The sequence below is a fragment of the Salvia hispanica genome, chromosome 5, assembly GCF_023119035.1.
Source record: "Salvia hispanica cultivar TCC Black 2014 chromosome 5, UniMelb_Shisp_WGS_1.0, whole genome shotgun sequence".
Taxonomy (NCBI): domain Eukaryota; kingdom Viridiplantae; phylum Streptophyta; class Magnoliopsida; order Lamiales; family Lamiaceae; genus Salvia; species Salvia hispanica.
The window spans coordinates 22,043,690-22,068,913 of record NC_062969.1 but is presented as its reverse complement, the minus strand read 5'-3'; the positions used below and the strand labels follow the sequence as shown (position 1 = coordinate 22,068,913).

At 34.9% G+C, this 25,224-nt stretch overlaps 3 protein-coding genes, 1 non-coding gene and 2 pseudogenes across 4 annotated transcripts; 3 read left to right on the top strand and 3 right to left on the bottom strand.

The window, feature by feature from the left end:
- Positions 1-95: 95 nt before the first annotated feature.
- Positions 96-3,465, bottom strand: LOC125186851 (anthranilate phosphoribosyltransferase, chloroplastic-like). Its single transcript, XM_048083318.1, has 10 exons — positions 3,034-3,465; positions 2,778-2,921; positions 2,151-2,312; positions 1,946-2,029; positions 1,242-1,430; positions 1,046-1,136; positions 864-923; positions 652-770; positions 338-472; positions 96-256 (listed from the first exon to the last, which is right to left on the bottom strand). The coding sequence occupies exons 1-10, from the start codon at positions 3,214-3,216 to the stop codon at positions 218-220; spliced, it is 1,206 nt and encodes a 401-aa protein (XP_047939275.1). The 5' UTR covers positions 3,217-3,465; the 3' UTR covers positions 96-217.
- Positions 3,466-6,687: 3,222 nt separating this feature from the next.
- LOC125187426 lies at positions 6,688-9,213 on the top strand. The gene is made up of 5 exons (XM_048084018.1): positions 6,688-6,889; positions 7,319-7,423; positions 8,153-8,408; positions 8,495-8,572; positions 8,828-9,213. Exons 1-5 carry the CDS (start codon positions 6,851-6,853, stop codon positions 8,953-8,955), a joined length of 606 nt encoding a protein of 201 aa, XP_047939975.1. The 5' UTR covers positions 6,688-6,850; the 3' UTR covers positions 8,956-9,213.
- A 490-nt stretch (positions 9,214-9,703) lies between these two features.
- LOC125191469 lies at positions 9,704-9,857 on the top strand. The gene has a single exon (XR_007171151.1). It is a non-coding gene; the product is annotated as a U4 spliceosomal RNA (small nuclear RNA).
- Positions 9,858-10,071: 214 nt separating this feature from the next.
- Positions 10,072-12,153, bottom strand: LOC125189642. The gene has a single exon (XM_048086898.1). The coding sequence runs from the start codon at positions 12,151-12,153 to the stop codon at positions 10,072-10,074; it is 2,082 nt and encodes a 693-aa protein (XP_047942855.1).
- Positions 12,154-12,800: 647 nt separating this feature from the next.
- On the top strand, positions 12,801-12,938 carry LOC125191475 (annotated as a pseudogene).
- A 5,177-nt stretch (positions 12,939-18,115) lies between these two features.
- LOC125187605 lies at positions 18,116-18,736 on the bottom strand (annotated as a pseudogene).
- Between the last annotated feature and the right edge of the window lie 6,488 nt (positions 18,737-25,224).

Sequence of the window (25,224 nt, the reverse complement as noted above, 5' to 3'; positions counted from 1 at the left end):
AACAACACAACGAATTGCATCTCTAATTTAATCTTTATTAGATGAATTTGCTGCAGTGATGGGTGATGCAAATTTTATTTCAATAAATCTACATCTTCAATGTAACTGTGTGTTCCAAATTTTATTTCAATAAATCTACATCTGCAATGTAACTGTGTGTTCCAAAAATGGAAAAACAACAACAAAAAGATTGTTTTATCAGCTTCCTGTCGGTATTCTACGCGGCAACTGGCGCATCAACAACTGCTTCCTTCTTCTGAAATAGAACAGAGGAAATGCCGTTTAGATTCATTTTCAGAGAGATTGAGGCATTACCTATTGCATCTCATCTTCTTACATTAGACGTCTCGATCCAGCGATGGAGAGTCTCGATAGCTTTGCCAGATTCGTGCGTTTTACGAGCGAGATCCACTCCTTCCGCTAGATTGTTCACACGTCCGCTCACAAGAAGAGCAGCTGCCGCGTTTAGCACCTGAATTGGAGTGAAAACGAAGGAAATGAGTTGGACGCAGGTGCGGACGCAGAAATTTGTTGCGATGGTAAAGACTTTTCCACAACGATTCACACAAAATACCAAAAAATCGACGATGCTCTATCAAAGAGAACACTGGTACTCCTATACGATTGGACAAAGATAGAAGGATATATTACCAAAGCATCCGCAATAGACCCTTTTTCTCCTGCTAAAACGCGCCTCAGCACGTCGGCATTGTACTCCGGCCCTCCACCCCGCAAGTCCTCCACCGTGCAGCGAGGGATTCCAAAGTCCACTGACATAATCGGTGTTAAACAAGTTACCATCCAAGAAATGAGTAAGAACGAGGTAGGAATCGAGGATTGGGAGGAAGAAATAAGGTTCTTACGTGGATCAAACGAGAACTTTTCTATATTATCCGGAGTGACATCAAGAACCAGCCCCGGCCCTGTTTATATTTACAGGAATTTTCAGAGTGATTCTTATAAAACTAAGAGCATAAGCTTACTGATACGAAGTAATATGCGATGCGTGAATCAAGAACCACTACAACCGGTTCATTGATCTTACCAAGGGGACTCATTTCGTCCAGTCCCTCAGAGTGAACTATCAGCGCCCTTTTCATGCCAAACCTTTGAAGTGCTTTCGCCATTTTATGGACCTAGCAAAGGACAGTAAAACTTATCCTCACATCACGAGATATATGCTTTCGTTAAGCCAAACTTGTAGCAGACACAGGATTTTAACAGGAACCACGTGGACTTACTAGATCTTCTGTGTACACCCCAACAACAGCATAAGGAACTCTGGCTGGATTCAACATGGGGCCTAAGATGTTAAATACAGTCTTTATTTTCAGCTTCGACCGGACAGGTTTAACAATTTTCATCGCTGGATGATATATCGGAGACATCATGAAGCCGATTCCTACTTCATTTACACACCTTTTAATACCCTGCACAGAGTGAATGTATTAAAAAGAAATCCAAGGCAAAAATGTACAGCACTTAGTTGTTTACAGAATTCTCAATTTCGAGTAAACCCCTATTGGTGGAGTTGTCTGAAAGTAATCTACAGATTAACTCAAGGTAACATCACCTTCAATTTACAAAGAAAACCACAAAGGCAGTAACTTTGCGGCTAGGAAACAAGTTTAAACAGGCTTTGACTAGTCCCATTTCAGATCAGTAGGTGACCGTTCAAATCGACATCTTTAAGTGGTTGTAGAGACTGGTTTGCTCAATAGCCAAAACATACATTCAAGATTCCTACACTCATATCTAACGAAGCTTCAAGTTTCTGTCCGTTGCCATGTCACATTACCACATAAAACAAATACCTAATTCACACCATTGTATCAAAATAAACAACTTTGAACCCACACTCAAATACGAAACTGTGCAAGATCTGTTTTTTATTGCAAAAGAAGCAGTAATTAATAATATATATTTAAAGCAATCAATATATTACCTCTGGTTCCAAGTTAATTGCAACCCCTAAAGCTTCAAGTACATCGGCACTACCACAAGCGGATGAGCTAGATCGATTCCCTTGCTGAAATCCAACCCCAAATTTCAAGAATCATTTTTTAAACCAAAACATAATAAAACACAGACTGCTGTTAAAAAATCAACACAGACTGCTGTTAAAAAATCAACACAGCCCGAGGTCCCACCTTAGCCACTTTTGCGCCACTAGCTGCAGCAAGAATCGAAGCTCCGGTAGAGATATTGACAGTATTCGCGCCATCACCACCGGTCCCAACAATGTCCACAGCATCAATCAGCCCTTCCACTTTTTTACAATGACTCACCATCGCTCTGGCAAGCCCAACAACCTATTTAATAGTGTGCTGTCAGTATTTATTTCACTGTTTTTTTAACCAAAATGCCTATTTTCTTGCAATGTCACAAGATATACAAGTTAATGCACCCTTCCTACCTCCCAATTTGAATTAAATTTGGTGTCACTACACATAAAAGTTCAAACATGCATAAAATGAGCATCCACCACTAAAGATCTTATTCTTTTACCATGCCATAAAGCAAAATCCTTCCATCTATGGAAATGGAGCAAGAAAATCCCTTAGAGAAACGTCGTTGTCACGGTACATTCCCATACACAGATATAACTCTTACTCAATTTAATGATGAAAATCAAGATTCACCATCCAAAATACTCAGCTCTGATTCAGAATGATCACTAGATTTTTGGCAGATCTCATACATAGCAACATAAAGTCAAACTGGCTTACAAACATATGCAAAAATCTCAGCAGAAAAAAGGGAATAATCACACTCACTTCTTCAAAAGTTTCTCCTTTGGCTCTCAACAGCACCAAAAATGCACTAATCAAAGCCTCATCAGCACCATCCAACAAGAAATCAAGAGATGCCTCAGCTTCATCTTCCGATAAATCCACCCCACTTATTAAAGACTCAATCAACTGCAAATCCCAGAATAAAAAATTAGGGAACAAATTCAGACAACATAAAATGACCTCTGTGTGTGTGTGTGTTTTTCAAAACATGGTCAAATGAAAAGAACCCAATTTTCACCTGACTGAAAGAAGACACCTGGCTGGTTGAATTCGGCAGAGCAGAAGGCAAAAACGTCGAGCACTCAGCACCAAAAGGGGCGTTGAAAAATGGAGTCTTTACCACACATCGCTGCTTAAAACGGCGATGAATAGCTGGGGAGGATTGAAACCGAGATAGTGATGGGATACGCAAAGAAGACATCTTTTTTGGCAGTGAAGAATGTTCAGAGTGAAACTCAACTAATAGTAGTACTAATACTATGATTCTTGAAACCTTCGAATCGTGACAAACGAATCAAATGTAAATTGGGTGAGTGTGAGGGAAGAGGGTAGTTGTGAATTGATTTGGAATTGCAGATTTTCTGGTGTGGCCCTCTTGGGTCATCGCTAGATGACGAATTGGAGATTGATGATTTATAGCTTTTTAATTAATTGAGGGAGCTAAAATGTACTCCATGAAGAGAAAAAGTATGATTTCAAGAATGGAATTCGAGAGTAATGGCTTTTTACTGAAATTTTAATTAGAATGTATGAGGAGAAAAGGTAAGATTTTAAGAATGGAATTTTAGAGTAATGACTTTTTACTGTAATTTAAATGTGTCGATAATCAGACCACTCTTTTGTTGATAGTAGTATTTGTTTTCTAACAAAAAAGGTATACCGAGAATAACTAATACTACTAGTATTTTGTTAAAATAATTGAAATATTTATTAGGATTTATTTTTATTTATTTATGTAATGAAATGCGAATTAAAAAATTATTAAAAAATAGCCTTAAGCATGGATATAAATTAAACAAATGATTGTCTGTGAAATCACAAACTAGTTGAAATTTGGTATTTCTCACAAATTTTTAATTTAGTCACAAAATTAGGAATTAGTGAATCATAGATACGCACACAACAAAGTTGTTTACACTTATTAAATAGTTACGACATTTCTTATATTGACCGATTTGTCCACCTACGTAATTCAACGTTGCATGCCAAATTCAATATAGAACAAATCGAATTCATGGGAAAATTAATACTCAATCCGGCCTAAAGTATTTGGGTCGTATTCCTTTTTTTGATTCTCCCAAAGTAGTTGCATCATTTTATTTTTAGAAAAACCTTTTCTTTTTCCCACTCACATTTTGTTTTCTCCCCACCTTATTATCTACCATATTTTAATCTTTAACACATCAATTTCTTAAACCTTGTGTCCAAAAGAAATGTTTCAACTATCTCAAAATGGAAGAATTACAAAGCATGAATTTATGATATTAACGAACAAGTTTTATAGTATTTGTTGTAAATGCCAATTGTGGACCTAATTTTGTGATTTTAGGGACACCAGTCCTTGAATATAGGAAATTTTAAAGAATTTTGAGATATTTTAAAGTTTCGAACTTTGAATCATGTTAAATTAATTTATACTAGTATTAAACTAATGTTAAAAAATAAACTCCACCTAAAAGTATAACAAAAAAGAAAAAAAAAAAATATGGATTCTTTAGACCTTCAATTTGATATAGGACATGCATAACTATATAGTCTATATTGATATAAGATAAAAGAGCATCCTCATCCGTGCTCTAAGCTAAGAGTATGGAAGTGGGCCCAAACCCACTTTTACTCCTTGTCCTTAGCTAAGAGCACAACACCCACATCCGTGCTCTTAGCTAAGGACAAGCTCAAGGGTCCCACCATTCTATTATTAAATTTAAATACTTCAATTATTAAAAACATTTCTACATTATAAAAATACATTAAAAAATAAAAATTACATAATTAAAATACTAAAAAATAAAAATACATAATTAAAATCCTAGAAAATAAAAAAATACATAATTAAAATCCTCAAGGGGCCGTAAATCGCGTTTTCGGACTAAATTCGGCCTCGGAGTCGAACAAATCGTGGTTCCAACCGCGATTGCCGGAGGGGTGATCACCGGAACCGGACATTGTGTAGTGTGGTGGGAATTTAGATGGGAGAGTATGAGGAAAAAAGATGAGAGAATGTAGATGATGATAGAATAGATGAGAATGTGATTTTTTTTTTGTGTTGAAGTGAGGGTATTTATAGATGAAAATGTGAATTTTGGAGAAAAAATTAAAAGTGGGTAAAAAACGGATATAATTTTTTGGGAATTGGGAAAATATTTTTTTTATTTAAAAACATTTTTTTAAATAAATTTCGCATTTAAAAAAAAATTAAATAAGCCAACAACGGCTATGCCGTTGGCGAATAAGGCGACGCCACGTGTGCTGCTCTGCGGCACGGACGGACGAGCTCCATCAGCGGACGAACGCCGCCTGCTCAGCGACACGGATGGAAGAACGACGGTTATTATACCGCTACGGATGCTCTAAGCCTCTTATAAATTTACAAAATACTATATTTTTTCAGTCTGTGGTGTCTTTAATGACAAATTACGATTTTTTTTTTAAGTTCTGAATGGTGTCATTTTACTAAATTTGTTTAGCTTTTCCCTCTAGTTTTTTAGGCTCTACAAATTTGTTTAGATTTCCCTCTAGTTGTTAAGGCGTCTAGCGTAGACCATAAATGAAAAAGCAAAAATAATTGATTCATATGTAATATGATTTGACTTAATATAAAGTTAGAAACTTTTATGAATATTTTTTATGTCCAATCCAAACCTAGCAAGTTGGGGTGACCTTTCCCTTTTAATACGTTGCCAACCTTAATCCGATATGAAATAAATTGATGTCATTTTTGGTTTGATATTATGAATTTTTTGTTGTTATTATGCCTAAACAAAAAATTGACTTTTACTGCTTAATCTTTTTAAAATTTAAGAACTATTTGCTTCGACATCTTTCGAACTATTTTTGACAGCTCTATTCTTCACTATATATGTGTAAACAAATATCCGTGGACGAGTGAAGCATAAATATGATACTAGTCTCTTATTTAGTTTTATAGCATGCCACGATCATTGATTGCGTTTCAATAAATTAAATCCAGGTATCAATTGATGTAACACGCCCAATTCACATTGTTTGTCAAACTAATTTTGGCAATTAAGTCATGAATGAAAGTATTAGTCTCTTTCTAATTAATGTTCCACAAGCGTTGTTTATGTTACAAAGACTTAAATTTAAGGATGTTAACTGCACTAATTTGTTTAGGTTCGGCTAGTTTACTGGGTTGTTAGACTATTCCATCCATTAAAATTAATTCTAATTGAATATTTTATTTTGGGATTATAAATTTAAACCTTAAAAATTTTGAGCTAACTTATCTGACCATTCAGCTCAATATAATTATAATTTTTTAGTATCTTTTTAAAAATTTATATTAATAACAAACAAATACTACTAGTACTCTCTCTCTGTCTACAAGTTGGAGTCTCATTTCACAAGTTTTAATAAATATTAAGAAAAGTGGATTGAAAAAAGTTAAGTGGAATAAATGTCTCACTTGTAAATATTAGGTTTAAATGAAATGTGAATGAAATGAGTTAGTGGAAGGTGAGACTTTATTACCATTTATAGTAAAAGTGAACCGGGACTCCTATTCGCGGACGGACCAAAATTAAAAAACGGGACTCATATTTGCGGACGGAGGGAGTATATTATAAATGATATTATTGGGCCTGTTATTACTAGTTATGACAGGCCCAATAGTTTTTCAAGGTCCATCAATGTAAATTAATCAAGCCCAACCCTTTCTTCTCTTCTCATCGGCCGACCTTCACTCTCTTCCTTCTTCGATTTCCGGCGAAAGTCTCTCAGTTTTTTTAACTCTTTTTCCTCAATTCCATCGAAGACTCTTCAATCAAGGGTTTGATTAGGGTTTTAGCGTTCTGATTTAGATCCATTCAGCTACAATGGAAGCTCCTGCGAAAGAAGAAGAGATCGTCTCTGATGTAAGCATGTGTATTCATTCTATTCATCATTGCAGCTGATAGATTCAATTTTTTTTGTAGATTTTAGGTGTTAGTGAGCCGTATAGTTATTACATATGCGATTTTTGTAGAAAAACAGTGAATTAGTGCATAGCATGGGCAAACTCCAGTTAATTTTAAAACTTTGTTGAGTGTGATGAGGTAGATTACTGTCAGTATCACTTCCTGTTTTACTATTGGACTATATATGATCAATATTGATGCTATGGTTATGTTATTCAAAGCTCAAAAAATCCAATCTTGAATACAATGTGAAGTACTGAATTTCAATTTCAGCTCCTTTTGCCTTTTTAGTAAGCTGACATTGATATCTTGCTGGTGGGGAAAATCTCGATGTATCTTAGATGTGTTGTTGTGGCTGATGGATTAAGAACAATTTTTTTATGGCAGAGGACTGGAAAACTGGCTGGCACTGTCAACTGGGGTACTGCCACGGTTGTTGGAGTATTTGCCGGCATGTTGTTTGGAGGTAGCAAAGCGGCTTCCGAGTCTGTGGTAAGTATGCTAACCGCAATAGAGATTCTCCTATGCTCTTTTCCATGTTTCTTACTACTTTTTTTCTCGTGAAAAGAATATCGAGCTGGTTGTGTGGTATTGCTTGTCCATACTAGCCAAGTGCCTCTAATCAGCCTGAGGGATAGAAAGAAAGCGAGTGATTCCAATTTTGCTTCTTAGTGTCCGTATTTGATTCAAGGAACATCCTGTTGGTGGAAGCAAATATGTGGTTTTGCCGTGTTTATTTGGTTTTAAAATATCTGAGCCAAGTTAAGTAAAGGTGCCTACTCCTGAATTTTGTGCTGAATTTGGTTTTGAACCCATTCGTCCAGGAGCTTCGGTTTCTGCATTGAGTTGAATCAATCAGACATTACACATAACTAGTAAATAAGAGGACCCGTAGGATTTTCTTTGTGTGGCTATTCTGGTTTAGTATAGCACCATAGAAAGCATTGATGCTGATTCTAATGATAATTTGAGTAATCACATTGCACATGATCACAATGATTATTGATATCTAAGTATGGCGGGCATATTCACGGGGAACACTTGATCTTAGTTGATTTGGAATTCAAGCTCAGAATTGCTAAACTGATTGATAAGTATTAAAAACGTTTTTGCTTTTAATTTGATGTAGTTCTCATTACTTGATGACTTCTTGATGTTCTTATCATTTTAAATATTTGTGGAAGACTTTGTTGAGGGAGAAACCTTTGCATCTGTATACAGAGCAAGGATGCAGAAGTAATGTTGAAGCTTGGGAGCACACCGGATAAGCGTGAACAGTATCGACTCATGAGGGATGCAATGGAGAAGAGATTTATTACAGTTGCTCGTGGTTCCATAGTCGGTGGAATTCGACTGGGGATGTTCACTGCTGCCTTCTACGGTTTGCAGAATCTTCTTGCTGAGAAACGAGGTGTCATTGATGTTTATAATGTAGTTGGAGCTGGTTCTGCTACTGCTTCTACGTTTGGTTTAATCTGTGAGTATCACAACTTATTAATGAATCCAGAAATCTTCTTTTCCTCTTCGGAAAATCATATTTTTCCATCTCTCTTGATGTTACAGTGCCGGGTTCCTTACGTTGGCGCTTAAGGAATGCAATGGTGGGCTCACTTTTGGGTGCAACGATCTGCTTCCCACTCGGTAAAAAATGCATCCATCTTATACTATTGATGAACAGACCTTAATCTACTGACCTCTTCTCTGTAACCATAAACCTTTACATCTGAAATTGAGTTCAATCTTCCCACTTGGTAAGAAGATTGAACTCAATTTCCAAAACTGGAACTTGTGAATATAAAGTGGAAACTTTAACGGGATCAAACGACGGTGTAGATGTAATCTAACGATGAATACAAGCAAACCAAGAATCAGACTGATGGAAGTGCTTCTTTTCAGGTTGGCTTCATTTGAAGCTTGTGGCGAAAGCAAATGGAGGGAAATTGACTACTAGTAACGAGGAAGCGAAGAGTGGTATTGCTGCTGCCGTTGAGAGGCTTGAAGGAAACTTAGAAAAGAGGGCCTGATCATCATCTTGCAACGTCTGAAGTTAGCAGTGGTGCTCTTGAGCACACGTGGATTTTTTTCTCTCCTAGAAGCAAGGTGGCTAATTTCGACAATTTGTCAAACACTCCTTTCCGGGTGATCGGCTGGAGAAGAGCGAATAATAGAGAAAGTGTGGTAGTGTATTGTATTTGAGGCGCATCCTAGCTTTAGACATGATGTTGTTAACAGTATACCTATACACATATTTGAAATGGAATGAATTTTCATTATATGTACAATCTCCCTCTCTATTGGTGTGTGTAATGCCAAATTTTCTGATAAATGAATGCAAAATCCTAAATTTCATAAATGAATGCAAAATCCCAAAGGCAATATTATTCATGACTTCTCCAGCTTTTCGGCAATATTATTCATGACTTCACGACTTTATGCGTAACACTTGTCATTCACTTCGTCTTATCTTTGCTCGACGGTGTAGCCAACTTTATGCATAACACGGGCCACCTTCCGAGATAGCTGATGCTCGGCATTGCTGGACTAGTGAAGAAAAGGACCAGTTCACTAGCAAGAACTGTTCAGATGCTGAACAGAAATGCTCTTGAAATGTGAATTTTTGAAATAAAAAGATGGATTAAAAAACTTTATAAAGTGATTAAAGACTAAAGAAGTGTGGTAAGCAAATAATGGAAATCCCACATCGGATAAACCAAAGACCAAATATCATAGAATTCACCTATAAAATACAGGCTTGTTACTACTTGGTTTTTCATCTTTGCGCTTGGGGCAATGACGCAGCTAGTGAGGTTCTAACCGAGGCGCGTCTATTGCTGGTTGAAAACTATTTCCAAACCCCCTCTTCGGCCCGGGCTTGACTCAGGCCGTCGAGAATTTCTGGAAGAGCTCCCCTTTTTGGGGTAAAGCTCTACAAAGCTAAGTCTAATATTTTTTCATTTCTTACACTTGGTGAATGATGCATAAACTATGCCAACTCAAATAAGTAAATGCATACAACATTATCATCTGGTAATTAGCTGTTTCATTGTTACTGAAGGTGCACCATTGATGCCCTCCATTCCTCAATATTAGCTGCTTTCTCATGATCCAAACTCGGAAGACGACGATGCTGCTGCAGAAATTCAAGAATCTCTCGACTCTCGCCTAGAAGAACAGCGGCTTTTCTCACACTCTCTTGCCTGTCTCTGATTGCATTGCTGTGACACTTGAAGATTATGACATGAGCTAAGTTGGTAAGACAAGCTGCCAGTATGTCCGAGATCATCACACAGCTTCTCAAAGAGATCATTATCCGTTCGGTGTATGCTGTCTTTGTTGGCCAGCAAAATGGTTTGAGTGATTCTGTACATCGAGTTAGCAGCTATGACTTTGCTAGGCCAATTCAGAGGGTTCTGCATCAGAATATCTTCAATCCGAGTAGTGAAATCTTTAACCGTCTTTTCTCCAAGATCGGAAAGCTTCTGTAGCGTTTCTTCGTACGTTGCATCTCCCAGCAGATCCTTATCCTGCCATTTCCTGTAGAGTTCGACTCCAACCCATACCGCGTCTGCTGCATTCTTCACGCGTTCCATTTCCCCGGCTCTATCAAGAGTTCCATCGACAAGCTTGACAAGGGACAAGCCTTCACCAACACCACTGACTAGCTGATTAGCCTCACGAGCCGTGATGTTAGGAAGTGCTACTGCAATGCTTGTCAAGGTAACAAGAGGCAGAGACCAGCTGTTCGCGGGTTCTTGAGAATACAAGCTTGGAACTTCATTTCTGTCAAATTCTTTCACCCCATTGAAGCTCACAGATTTGCTAAGCAGCCACATTAGATTCTTGCATTGCTTCATCTCACTTCTTTCAATCAACTTATCCAACTCATTGCAAATGTTTCTCATGATCCTCTTAGGCAGCTTTGCCTCTCCTTCTAGTAACAGAACGTACAGCCTCAAATCGAGCTCTATTCCATCTCTTGATTCGTCATCATTCCGGTGGAAGCACATGAAGATTGCTTTTCCAAATAGGGCAGAAATGAAGATAACCATTTTGCTAGTTAGAACAAAGAAAACAAGAACACCACTGGAAATACTCAACAAAAATCTCTTTGCTTCATGAAGCAGCTTCCTAAACTTGTGCGATCGAATCTGTAAAGGGAGCGGCCTCTCCCTCCACTCTACCACCCTCGAAGTCCAATACTTTTCGATCTTGAATTCTTCTACTAAACTCCTCTGTCCAATCTCCGAGATCTTGAACCAAGCAGCAACATACCATCTCATCAAAGGAGCAATAGTACCCAACGCCACACCAACAGACTGTATATGCAAAATCCAATTGATCGACCACTTGTAGTTGGATTCTGTATATTCCCCGTACAACAACCTCACCCGTACATATGACTCCACCAACGTAAGAGCCATCAGAAGGCACATCAGACCAGAAGCACCAGAGATGACAGAACGCGCCATCACAAACTGAGGGCTGCCGGTTTCTGCCATCACCCAATATCTCCTCAGAGCCACTCTAAGCTCCTCAACACTAAATCCACCCACATCCCTTCTCCCATTTGACGCGATCTCCCTGTGCATCTCCCGGTACTTGGACTCCACATACCCTTTGGTGGTTGGGACCACCATCGAAGAAAAACACAACAACATAACCAAAACAAGCATGAAACCAATAGCTGCTACTTCTTCAGCCAACACAACATTCCCGTCAAGAACATCAAACGTTTGGACATTATGGATGCATACATTGACTGAAATAGTGATGACAAGAATGGCTAAAGCGGTTAGATTCAACAGAATCTCTTTGCTCTCCATGGAAGCTACAGATGTCATGAAATTTCCCACAGCAGTTGACATCAGCACTAGGCTGCCTACGCTCGCAATCTTGTCATTGGTTCCCATCATGCTACTTGTGAGATCCACGGTGAGCTTCATTGTGACGGTTAAGAGTGTCAAGGAAGTAGCGTTGAGAGAGAAGTAGTTACACGGGAGCCATAGCTTCTGGCTTCGGAAGCCTCTGATAACATCAGCGGCCATAGCAAGGGAGCATATGGCAGAAGCTGCTGCAATGTACATTCCTATCCACGGCATTGGTGCATCAAGATTGCGCTCTATCATAGCGTCGTAATCGTTGTTGCAGTCGTTGAGTTTTATATAACACGTTTGGAGCTGGTCCTCACAGTTACTGTTTCTCCATCCTTGGTCGGAATCCATCGAGATCAAGTTTGATGATGAAGGATTAGAGGGAAGTAGATGTACTAATTTACTTGGAAAGAATTTATAATATGAAAAGAGGTGATGCAAAAGTCTTTGCCTTCCGTTGACTTCAAGTCTTGGTCAAGAGACTTTTTAAATGTGAACACTAAACATAAATATCAAGGGGACTAGGATAGGGTAAGGTATTTGTCTTAAAAAAGTTTTTAATCTTACCTTGGATCCATAACTAACAGTCAAAATACACAATCACAGTGTCTGATGCTGTCATTACATGGAGGAGATCATCAACATAATTGCTCTATCAACTTCACATAAAAAGCATGATACTATATAACATGACTACTTGCAAAACCAAGAAAAAATAGTCTAACACAGTCACATTCTTGTTTAACAAGCTGACTCTGCAACCAACTTTGAAGCTGACTCTCTCCTCTTGGCTCGATCTAGCCAGCTCCTGCAGCTCGACCACTTACTGGATTAGCAACTTAGCCATACAAGACTTAACTTATGGATTACCAAACTTTGTAAAATTATTAAAGATGTGTGGTAAGCAAATAATGAAAATCCCATATCGGATAAACCAAAGGACAAAAATCATACTCCATTTACGTATAAATTATAGACTTGTCACAACTTCAGATCTCATCTTTGCTCTTGGGGCAATGACACAGCTAGTGAGGTTCTAACCGCGGCGCGTCTATTGCTGGTTGAAAACTATTTCCACACCCCCTCTTCGGCCTGGGCTTGATTTGGGCTGCCGAGAATGATATATAAACTATGATAACTCAATAAGTAAATGCATACATGATACAACATTATCATCTGGTAATTAGTTGTTTCATTGTTACTGAAGGTGCACCATTGATGGCAAAGATAAAATGGTGGCAATAGAAGGATTCCGGTCACTGGAAGGGGTGTTAGGCATGAGTAGAGATAAAATAGATGTGCGCCAAATCCTTCGTTCTCACAAGCCTGTGCTGAGGTTTAGTGCTTTCAGGGCATTGCAGAAGGTTATTGCTATATTCTTAAGGCATACTATACTTTGATCTACTAATTCTTTGTTTAGTACTAATGAATTATTTAACATTTGATGTAGCAGGTGGGGATTGTGCACAATGTGGTATGGATAACTCCAGAGGATCATATATTAGTGGGTTGCTGTAAGTTATATATGGAGGAATTCAACCATCGAGTAAGAAAGTCATCTCAAATCTGCATATTTATTTATAACCATAAGCCTAAGCCTTGGTTAATGTATGTTTATTTTTGTAAAATGTAGGATGATGAGCCTGAAGCTGAACATGTATCTCAAGTCATTAAATCTCAACCATTTGCAGTCAAGGAAGCTTCAACTCATCATAAATTATAATCCATATAGATTTTTATGATTAAAGAATTGAAAAATGGTGTCGTTTTAACAATAGTTTAGGCTTCTCATTTGGAATGTCGGATCAATGTGGGAATGAGTGTTAATCGACGATTAAAAAAATGGTTTTGTTTTTTAACTATATCCAACCTTGTAAGTTCCTTTTGATTTTTGTCGTCGAGTGTATACAAGAGTAAATTGCTTACGTTTGATCCCACTATAAATAATATACCCTTTTCTATTTATGTGACGGAATTGAGATTTTGCGATTGAATGGAAGCAAAAAGAAACTCGATTTATTCATCTATACAATATATAAAAGGGGAGTTTTGGGGTATTTAGAAAAATAAGGGGAGTTTTGGAGGCACCTGTATTTAGGAAAATGCCCTTTTAAAATAGATATTATTATTTAAATATAAACATGAATATTAAAGATAACGTGTTTTGGTTTAGAGTCCATTATTTAATATTGCACGTTTCTCATCAATAGTTATTGCATATTGTCTGTTTTACTGCTTGGAATTAAGTTTTTGGTTCATTGTGCATGGAGATTCAATAGCAAGGCGAACAAACCTCAGATCCGCAGCTATGATCGTCGATGAGGTATCGATTATTTGTTATTTTCTTGATCCGTTCGATTTGCTTTAGTTTAGCAAATTCCAAATATAAGAGATGGAATCCAACCTTCTAACGAATTTCCATTAGCATAGCATCTTACTTAAGTAAATTGGTAAGACCGGAGCTTCAATTTGCTCATGTTTGTTAAATTTGCCTTCGTTTATAGCATTAAATAAATTTACAAGATTATCATTTAATTTAAAAAATTATATTAAATTAAATATATCATTAATTTGTGATTAAGTGGAGTGAGTGGAAGATTTCGCTATGTCACATGTAATTAAGTAGAGTGAGTGAAAAAATTTAATTAACAAATAATAAAACATAAATTATGCTTTGACCCAAATCATTGGCCATATCAATATGATGAAGCATGGTAATACCTTGGAGGCAACAGAAGCAATGAGAAAAGGACCTGCTCGATCCAACGAGCAGCCTGCTGTATATCATATCTCTGGTAAGAGGAATCCATTGTGTTTAATTCTTTATTATGATAGATTTTTATCTTCCTACTCCAAGATTTAATGTTTAAACATTATATTATGCGATTTGTTTCAAATTTATTATGCTTCATTGTTGATTTGTATAAATTTTTATTCTCATATAACTAAAATTGTTACTCATATTATTATAGATTCTAATTTTATTTAATTAATTTAAAATTAAAAATTAATATTTTAAAAATATATTAATCTGTGCACACTTAATACTAGTTTTTATTAACTGCCCACTATGAAATTCGTTGTACACAATGCAAATGATAAGTCCAAACTTGATTTTGGCTGCTTCTTTAAATAGTCACCACTCATGTCTGTTTCTTCATGGTTTATTACTCAAAGATGGTCCTAAATTATGGAATAATCAATCCAAGTAATTAATTATTCATAAATACGAGCTCTTTTTGTAGTTATAGTTCACATAGTATTTGTTTATTCGAACCGCTATACGTAACAAAAGTTGCAAGTTTCTTTTATTACAAAGAAGGAGACCACTTGTTTCACATGTAACAAAAGCTTTGAACTTCTTTCTTCTCTCTTCACATACTGCAAAGATTTGAGCACATCATCAAGAATCTTTGAGGTCAACTTCCCCACACAATTATCTATCATCCCACTATGAGAAACGGTGCATATGAAACACATATATTTCAAGCACTAAGTGATTTGATCTAAAATTATATACTTTCAACAAGAAAGAACTTAGACATTGCACCGAGTATCATAGTTCATAAGGAAATGTAACAAAGCACTTTGTACATGAATGGAAAATTCCTAACTATATGATACAACTACAATATCAAGAACCTTATACAATCAATTTACACAATAAAACTATATACATACACGTATCAAATACACACCACCTTTTATTGAGGGAATAACACCTTTTCTTGCTCATTTGCATCTTCTTCTTCATCTTCATCTCTATCAATCATGTTATGCTTCGGAGTCAATCCAAATAGCATATCCCTCGGTTCCATCTCCGCGCGTGGCTAAGAGCCCCTGCACCTCAACCCACTCTGTTTTCGACGAACATCTCCTCAGCGATCCTGACATTGATTTCATTTCCCGGGCCGTCAAATTCGATCCAAGCGTGAACATTCTGCCCATTCCTCATATCAACCTCTTAATTGTATTCTTTAGAATTATTAAATTGAGTTGATAAATATGCAAATTTTAATAAGTAGTACTAGTTGATTTTCTACACTAATCTATTGTAAATAACATTGGATATAGTGAAAAATGAAAAATAGAGTGAAATCGAATTAAATAAGATAGGCCTAATTGTGAAATGGCAAGCCCAAACTACAATCCAAAAACCAAAGTTCAGCCGATCGAATATGATGATGTTTTTTTAAATTTTGGAAAAGAATGATGCTATTATTTGAATAAAAATTGATTTAGTTCTTAGCAATGTTTTAAAAACCGGACTAGACCGGTCGGTTCGACCGGTCGGACCGCGAATCGGTGCGTAGTCCGGTCCGGTTTGCACTATAAAACCAGTAGCACATCAAACCGCCATGAACCGCCGGAACCGGCCGGCCGGACCGGTCTGGCCGGGAACCGGAAACCGGTTTTCTAAATTTTTAAAATTTTTGTAAAATTTGAGTTTGGTAGGAGTTGAACTCATGACCTATGAGTCAAGAAACCAACATCTCTACCACTCCACCATATGTACTTGAATGAAATATTATGAGCATTAATTATTGTTATATATTAAACCTATAATTTTTTGTCCACACAATAATTTGTGTTTAATTTTATACTTTTAAATAATTACTTTTAGTTGTGATATGCTTAATATTAACTATCACTCACTAAATTTTACTTTTATTTGTATAATGTATATAAATAATACTCCCTCCGTCCCAGAGAAGTTGGCATACTTTGAAAATGGCACGGGATTTTAGGAGGTTTTGTTTTGTGTGTTAAATGGAGAGAGAAAATATAATTTTTATATTCATGTGAGAGAGAACTTTTTCCAAAAAGGGAAATGTGACATCTTTTGTAGGACAAACTAAAAAGGAAAGTGTGCCAACTTCTCTGGGACGGAGGGAGTAGTAGATTTTATCTAAGATTTAATATTGTAGTATATATATTATTAACATAGTTTATTACTCCATATTTACTAAATAATACTCCAAACTTATTAATAAATCATGTTTAATTTATTTATTAACTAATAATACTAATATAGTATATATTTATCCAAATTAACTAAAAATTCATGTTTATTTTTATATATTGTCTATAATATTATTTCACCATATAAACATTTTTTATTAATATAAATTTTATTTATTTATATATGAAAAATATTGTAATTTTTTAGTTATTCTAATTAATAATTTATGTATTTAGTTATTATTTAAATTTTATCGTTTACTTATTTTAAATGCTCTTCATATTTAATTTATATACAAAGTTTAATAGTATATGTTTTTGTTATATATTACTAATTATAATTTATCACTCATTAAATTTAATATACTTTGTATGGATATATTTAATTATATATATTTGCAAGGTAAAACGGTTCGACCAGTGATTGAACCGGTCAGACCGGTTGAACCGTGAACCAGTAGCCTCAACGGTTCACCGGCCGATCCGATTTTTAAAACATTGGTTCTTAGTGATAAGTAAAATCATTTATCTTTAAACTAGATAGAAATAAATAATATTGTAAAAAAAGTATCATTAAATTATTAACACTTGGCCATTCTACTCAAAACTGAACATTTTTTCGATGCCGAATTGATGCGAAGGAAACCAAACCGAAACAAGGATGAGCGGCATCACCTACCACATGAATTGATTTGGTGACGTAGCAGTTGTCTGTGTATGGGTAAAAGCAAAGAAAATTAGGATAGTACTCCCTCCGTTTTTTTTAAATAGCAATTATTTTTATTTTGGATCATTCCTTAAAAATAGAAATTTTAGAATCTCTCTATTTTAAGACACGGATCCCACGATCTATCACCTTTACTTTCACTACTTTTTCTCTTTCTCTCTCTTATTTTACTCATTTTTTTTTCCTATTTCTTACTTTACTAATTATGCATTAAAACTCGTGTCATTTCAAATGTTTCTATTTTTTGAATACGGAGAGAATAGTATATTTTATTTCCTCCGTTCCACAATAATAGTTTTATTTTGCCATTTTGGTCTGTCCTACAACAAGAGTTCTATTTCACTTTTACCATAAATGGTAAGTAGACATTACATTTCACCAAATTATAAAATAGAGTAAAGGCCAAAATTGGTCCTGAACATATGACCATTTTACAATTTTGGTTCTACACTTTATCTTTTGAATTTTTGTATCCCGAAAATTTCAACTCGGATCATATTTGGTCCTCCGCTAACTTTTTCCGTCAATATTAACCGTCAACCTTCTTAATACGATTTTGACCAAACTTAAGGTGTTAATTATGATGACGAGCAGTTTCCATAAATTTCAGAAAAATAAAATCTCGATCTCAAACCGCCTTGAGCAAATCCTCAGCACTGCTAACATTAAACGCGCCGCCGTCCTCCAAATTGAGGACCTTCACAACGCCATCCTCCACAAACATAGCGTAGCTCACGCTGAGCCCAATCGGCTTGTCGCTCAAATCGAGCTCACACCCAATCGCCCTGGTGAAATCTCCATTGCCGTCGCTGAGCAGCAACACCTCCTCCCCAATCTTCAGATCCGCCCTCCACGCCTTCATCACGATGGCGTCGTTGACGGAGACGCAGGCGATGGTGCCGATGCCCTTCGCTTTGAACTCCGCCGCCTTCTCGACTAATCCGAGGAGGTGCTTCTGTGAGCACGTCGGGGTGAAGGCCCCGGGCACGGCGACCAAAATTGCCTTCTTATTCGCGGGGAGGTTGGCGATTGAGACGGTCTGGAGCTCTTCGGAGGCGTCGAGGTAGGAGAGGATGGCGTCGGGGAGCTTGTCGCCGACGGAGATGGTGGCGGAGAAGCGGAGGGACTGGGATGGAAATCGGCGCCGGGGGTTTGGGAAGAAGAAGGAGAGAGGCTGTTTAGGGAGGACGAGCGGAAGAGGTGAGCGGTGGAGAATGAGGTGGTTGATGCGGTGGCTACTGCCATTGTTGGTTGGGGAGAAGCTGTGGAGTTTTTAATTTTAAAATAATAAAAAATTATAATTAACACCTTAAGTTTGGTCAAAATCGTATTAAGAAGGTTGTCTGTTAATATTGACAGAAAAAGTTAGCGGAGGACCAAATATGATCCGAGTTGATATGTTCGGGATGCAAAAATTCAGAAGATAAAGAGTAGGACCAAAATCGTAAAATGATCATATGTTCAGGACCTGTTTTGACCTTTACTCTATAAAATATATATAAGTGAGACTCATATTACACTAACTTATTCTAACTCATGATTTTATATATTTCTTAACACCTGTACCATGACTAAATATGATTTTTATTGCGGAATAGAGTTCCGATGGGAATTAACATTATTATTGTCGGTAAATTTTACTTAAAATAACTCATTTTATTGAGGGAATTGGGTAGAAAAAGAGGGGAGGTAGATGTGATTTATTTCGGAGAGGATCTCCTAATCCACTCCTCCTACTCCACCCCTACTCCACCTCTCATAATGCAATAAAAGTAATATTATAATTATGATCAATTTTAACAAGGTGGATTATTTTATTGCATTGTGAGAGGTGGAGTAGAAGTGGAGTTGGAGGAGTAGATTAGGAGTGGAGTAGGAGGAGTGGATTAATTTTATATAGATGGATAAGTCAAGTATGTGTACTAAAAGGCATTTTTCATATTTATTCTAGAATATTGTATCTAACAAAATCTTGTATTCTCAATCGTACTTATTTATTTTTAAATAAATAAGTACTTATATCGTCTTACGATAGTTGAATTATTTCTTATTTAGATAAAAACATTATTCTTTCTCCGCGTAATATTTAAGCACTCTTATTTTAATTTCCGTGCAAAAAAATGCTCCAACTAAGACGAAATTTAAGCAAAATTTTTATTTTTTCTCAATTTTATTTTTCATATTTTCATTATCAATTTCACATAATAAAAACAACAAACTATTAAAAAACTAAATTTTGAATAATTAGATTAAATTAAATTAAATTAATGAGAAAAACTGAACTTATAAATTTAAGCTACAAAGTTATGAAATTCTCGTGAATTATGTGGGAAATTGTAATAATATATTATAGATAAATTTTTTTAAGAAAAACTAAATAATTACTAAATTTAGAATTGATTGATTAATCATTTATTAAAAACTAATCTACATTTGGAATTAATATACACTTCCTAAACAAAAATGAAAGTAATATCCTTTGTATACAAATGCGCTTGAATCCCATCAGAATAAATATATTAGACTTTAATAAGGGAACGGCCATTTTTACCCCATTTCCTCTGTAATTTTTTTTCGTAGATTCCTATCAACCAATTTTCAATTTTCAGAGATTTATTCTTCAACCACGTTGATTTTGGAAGATGAATCAGATCCTTCTTTCTGTGTCCGCCAATTCCATCTTTCATGATTGAGGATTGGAAAATCAACTGATAAAATTTGTACATCATTCCAATTTTGTGTTACTGTTGTCTTCAAAAGCTGCATCGCTGCACTCACCCATCTCGTGTCCTTGTTGGATTTTTCCAAAATTTGATGCACAACACCAAATGCAAAAGGCGATGAAGATGGAGGATTCAATATATATCTGCCGTTCATACTATTCCAGTATTTTTGTACAATTTATAGTTTTATTTCTTAATTTTTGCAAGATCACTCACTTGGAGATATGCTCAAGCTCTAAATCAAGTATGGAAGCAGCTGAGCGGATGGACAAGATCCGCGGTATTTATAAGTCGAATGATCTTGTCCATGCACTCGGCAGCTTCCATAATTGGTTAAGTTCGTTAATCTTGTTATTGAATGAAAACTCAACCAAATTTGAAGAAATTGGAGGCATGGAAGCAAATGAAGTGAGCTGGCGATCGTCCCAGGTGTGGTGCTCCAGATTTGAAAAGCAGTGACACTCCAGTTATTCTCGGTGAGGTGTTTTAGATGCTGCAAAATGTGAATTGGTTGTTTTCATCTATACCATATTTATTGTTTCATTCATCTATCTATAGTTCCTGCACCAGACACTCATTCATTATAATTTAACAAGTATCTTGGGTATCAATGGGTATATGTTCTTTTTTGTATCTAAAGCATTAGAATGCCTTATTCTTGTTCTGCTGGAAGTGTGTATTATGCCCTCTGGATGTGTTAAGTAGTACTTATACCTCTGCGGATTTTAACAATGTATGTTAACTTCACCAGCTTCAACTTTGATCTTTTTCCCATAATTTGATGTGCACTATCTGTTATGCAGATCCGTCATTATTTCCAGATATCTTTGTTGTTGACAGCAATGATCGTGTTGTTGAATTGCACAGACACGTCACTCAACTTCTCTATTCTTGAGACGCTTTTGGATGAACGTTTTGTTTCAGGACGAGTTGAGGGATGCTGTCCAAGCAGGATCTTCCAAATGCAATGAACGCTGCAGAAATAACTGACAGACTCTATAGTCTCTTATCATATATCATGATTACCTTCCCCTCCAAGCTACGCATCTTGAATCTCATGTAACTCATACATCTGTCTACTTCTCAAATGCAGCTACATCCAGACTACATGTGCAACTTCTGGGTTGGACTGGCTGTCGAACAACATTGCCAACAAGGTAAGATTGCATCTTACAATGATATCCTAGTGTATAATTTCGTGCCACCCGGTCTTGTAATCATCTTCTCGTCGCATTTCTTTTCAGAGTTAAGCGACCTTGCACTATGGCCACTTGGATCATATCCAGTCGAGAACGTCGACCTTTCTATGTAGTTATCCATACTGCAAGATAGATAGATGAATTGGTTCTTTTCATCTATACTGCCAAAATGTTTTGAACATCATGATGTAGTTTATGAACAAAATCAGAACATGTAACAATTGGTTTGGATGTGAATTTATAGTATAAGTTATATATGGAGGAAGTCAATCATCGTGTAAGTCATCTCAAATCTGCATATTGATTTATAACCATAAGCGGTAAGCCTAAGCCTTAATAAATGTATGTTTATATTTGTGACATGTGGGTTGATGAGCCTGAAGCTGAACATGTATCTCAAATCATTAAATCTCAATCATTTGTAGTCAAGGAAGCTTCAATTCATCACTGCAACCTTAGGAGAGTAATGCACAATGTATAATTAATTAAGTATGGTTTCTATTTCACAATTTATTTTGGGTGTTTTTATAAATTATGGAGTAAATTGAGATTTTTAAATTGAATGGAAGCAAAAAGAAACTCGATTTATTTATTTTTATTAACCGCCCCATTGTGAAATTCGTTGTACACAGAATATATAATACAAATTATAAGTCCAACTTGATTTTTGCTTCTTCTTTAGATAGTCACCATTCATGTCTGTTTCTTCATGGCTCATTACTAAAAGAGTAAAAGATGATCCTAAATTACGGAAAATAAATCCAAGTGATTTATAATTCATAGAAAATAAGCTCTTTTTTTGTAGTTATAGTTCATGTATATTTGTTTATTCGAAACTTTATCCTATTAATTACAATCAATTTCGTAACAAAAGTTGCACCCTTTTTTATTTTTTTACACCAAAATTGCACCTTTTTTAGCAAAAGTTGACCACTTGATGCATACTCCATATTTTATGTTAAATAATTCTTTCATAATAGTACTAATAGTTAAGTGAAAATAAAGAAACGCGCAGCTTTGCAATTCACATCTTCATCCGCCTCCATCGACTGCTAATCGCCTCCGGCCACCGTCGTTATATCTCACTGGTAAACAATGGACATCGAATTTTACTCTCAATTTTTTTCTGTTTAAAATCATAGTATTTACTCTCAAAATTTTCTTTACTATATTCAAATTCAGAAACTAAATGGAGCGGTAATTGAGGATAATTTGAGCTATATGTTTATGGTATCTATTATGTTTAAATAGGATTTAACAAGTTTTTTATTTTCTTTTCTTTGAAGAATATCTATGGCAATATTAATAAGTGTTTAATTATTTTCTCTTTTTTTGAAGATTGCGGGTGCACAATATAATATTTAGGTAAGTTTTAGTTTTTATTTATTATCTACATGTCAATATTGTATTAGTACATTTTAATGGAAATTTGAGACATTTTTTTTGGGCACATGAGTTAAGAAAAATGAGATTTTGTTAGTAAAGCGGATAATAAAATAAATAAAATAAGAAATGAAAAATTCTGAATTTGAATTATAATATTGTATTCGTACAAAAAGTATGCATTCATCACAAATCTTCGCCATGGAACATGTCCAATTTGTTAGTTTTATAAATTTTTTTATATATATAGAGGATTGTGATCATTTATATTGCCTCAATACTTAAAATAAAATTCTTATATTGAAAAATCGATCATGAACTAATCATATAATAGTAGTTTAAAATTCTTTGGTTCGCAAACGAAATACGAACGTGGTGTAATCCAAAAAAAAAAAACAAGGCTTTTTAGCTATATTAATTTCAAGCTCTTAGACATAGACACATAGTAACATAGGAGTGACTAACCCTCCCTTAAATTCTTTAAGTTGATTGGACTTTTGTCCTGAATTACAATTAATCTTCTTTTACAATGATAGTACTTTAATTTGTTAACAACAATGACGTGAAAGTAATCAATATATTGTTGGTGATGATCAGGTCATTCTTTGAACTTATTTTGTTGTTTTTAATAAAATCGAAAAATTAAGAGTATGTTAAAAATACACCACCGCCCAAATTCTGGACAGAATTATTCTGCAAATGCTAAAAATCAGTGATTTCGAAAGTGAAAGACTTGATAAAATAAAATTCATATTATAATCAACGTATAGACACAACTTAACTAGGAAAATCAAATACTTGGAAACACTAAATTACTGACTGTATCACTAAACCACAAATCAATTAACTATGAAAACTAATTAACAGACTTTAAAATTAGTAAAACCAAAGCAAGCAGGTCACAGTCTTTAAACTGGTCGACGAATGATTGGCATGGGCTGTTGTGTAACACTTTGGCAGATTAAATACCAAAGATGATGATTAAGTGAGTCAACACAAATGTGTGGGTTGAAGAGAAAAAAAACACTACAAGTAACATGTTAAGAACGTATATATAACACTCACAGGGAAAAAAATAGAGTGATGCTAAATAGCCATAATGTGGCCAGCCACACACTTCAAATATTAATAAAAAATCAGTGTAATTAATGCTAATTCAACATAATTACTTCTACCTCAAAAACAACAAACATGTTAAGACAATTGTACCCTTTTACTTGAAATGTAGGAATACTTTGATAATATGGAGTATATGAAATACGATGAGGTTTTATTTAAAATTGAATAAGATATAATAATCAGGTAATTTGATAATATATATGTATATACGTTTAGTTGCATACTTTAAATATTTTTAATTATTATAGTTCATAAATTCATCGGATTTATTTTCTTTTATTATTAATTTATTTTTAGTAACCATTTTAGTAAGATATAATAAGATGATATTATGTTTTTTTTTTAAAATAAAAAATGATGTGGTAATTATACAGTTTATTACTCCAAGTTAATTCAAATTATTATGAGATTATAATTTTTTAGAATAAAATAATTAAAATAGAATATAACCTTAAATTATACTACTACATAAAATATAGAGTTAAGTATTTGTTTTGACAAATTAAAGTTACTTATTAATTTGCTAAGTAATTCAATCATCATCCTCGGCTAGCAGCTCATTGTGAATATAGGTGACTAATTTAAACTATCATCATTGTCATTATTATTTATGATAGGGGCGGAGCCAAGAATTTAGTTCAACAAGGACAAAAATAAATATATATAAAAAAGAAACTTAAAATTTAAAATGAGGCATTTATAAAGAATTTTTTTTTTTAAATTACATAACAAATTAGTATACATAAAATAAATTGAGGTGGGCAATTGCCCCCTACACACATCGAGTAGATCTGCCCCTGATTTATGAAAGTAATGTAAAAGTACTAAGCTTATGTAACTAATACTGTAGTATATGTCATTAGTAATAGTAACTAATAATATTTAGTTATGTGGAGTATAAAACAATAATAGCTCTTAATATTATATAGCACGTATCGATAATATTAAAATATAATGTGATAATATATAGTATCACAATTTATAAATTATTATTGACTTCAACTTTAGTATTGTATAATAATATACATTTTTTTTTAAAAATAAAATTTTAATCATAAATTAAAAAATCAGTGTAAAATAATTCACAAAGAATAAATCTAAAAAAGAAATGTTACAATCGGATTAGAGAAGTTAAATTATAAAAAAAACAACAATTAAATAGAGAGGGTAATAGTGTAAAGTTATTAGGGCATTAAATGAGATATTTAAATCATTAATATCTACGACATCTAAATTTACTAAAGTGCCATTTTATGGCCAGCCATAATGTGGCCGCATAGCATTACCCAAAAAAATATACTCTCTCCGT

Bases quoted from the DNA above. Each gene is read 5' to 3' on its own strand.
- LOC125187426 (XM_048084018.1), top strand. From the start codon at position 6,851: ATGGAAGCTCCTGCGAAAGAAGAAGAGATCGTCTCTGAT. The intron at 6,890-7,318 runs GTAAGCATGTGT...TTTTTATGGCAG, and splicing joins AAGAAGAGATCGTCTCTGAT to AGGACTGGAAAACTGGCTGG. The intron at 7,424-8,152 runs GTAAGTATGCTA...ATCTGTATACAG, and splicing joins AAGCGGCTTCCGAGTCTGTG to AGCAAGGATGCAGAAGTAAT.
- LOC125186851 (XM_048083318.1), bottom strand. From the start codon at position 3,216: ATGTCTTCTTTGCGTATCCCATCACTATCTCGGTTTCAATCCTCCCCA. The intron at 2,313-2,777 runs GTGAGTGTGATT...ACTATTAAATAG, and splicing joins AAGGAGAAACTTTTGAAGAA to GTTGTTGGGCTTGCCAGAGC. The intron at 1,431-1,945 runs GTAATATATTGA...CACTCTGTGCAG, and splicing joins CAATTAACTTGGAACCAGAG to GGTATTAAAAGGTGTGTAAA.
- LOC125189642 (XM_048086898.1), bottom strand. From the start codon at position 12,153: ATGGATTCCGACCAAGGATGGAGAAACAGTAACTGTGAGGACCAGCTC.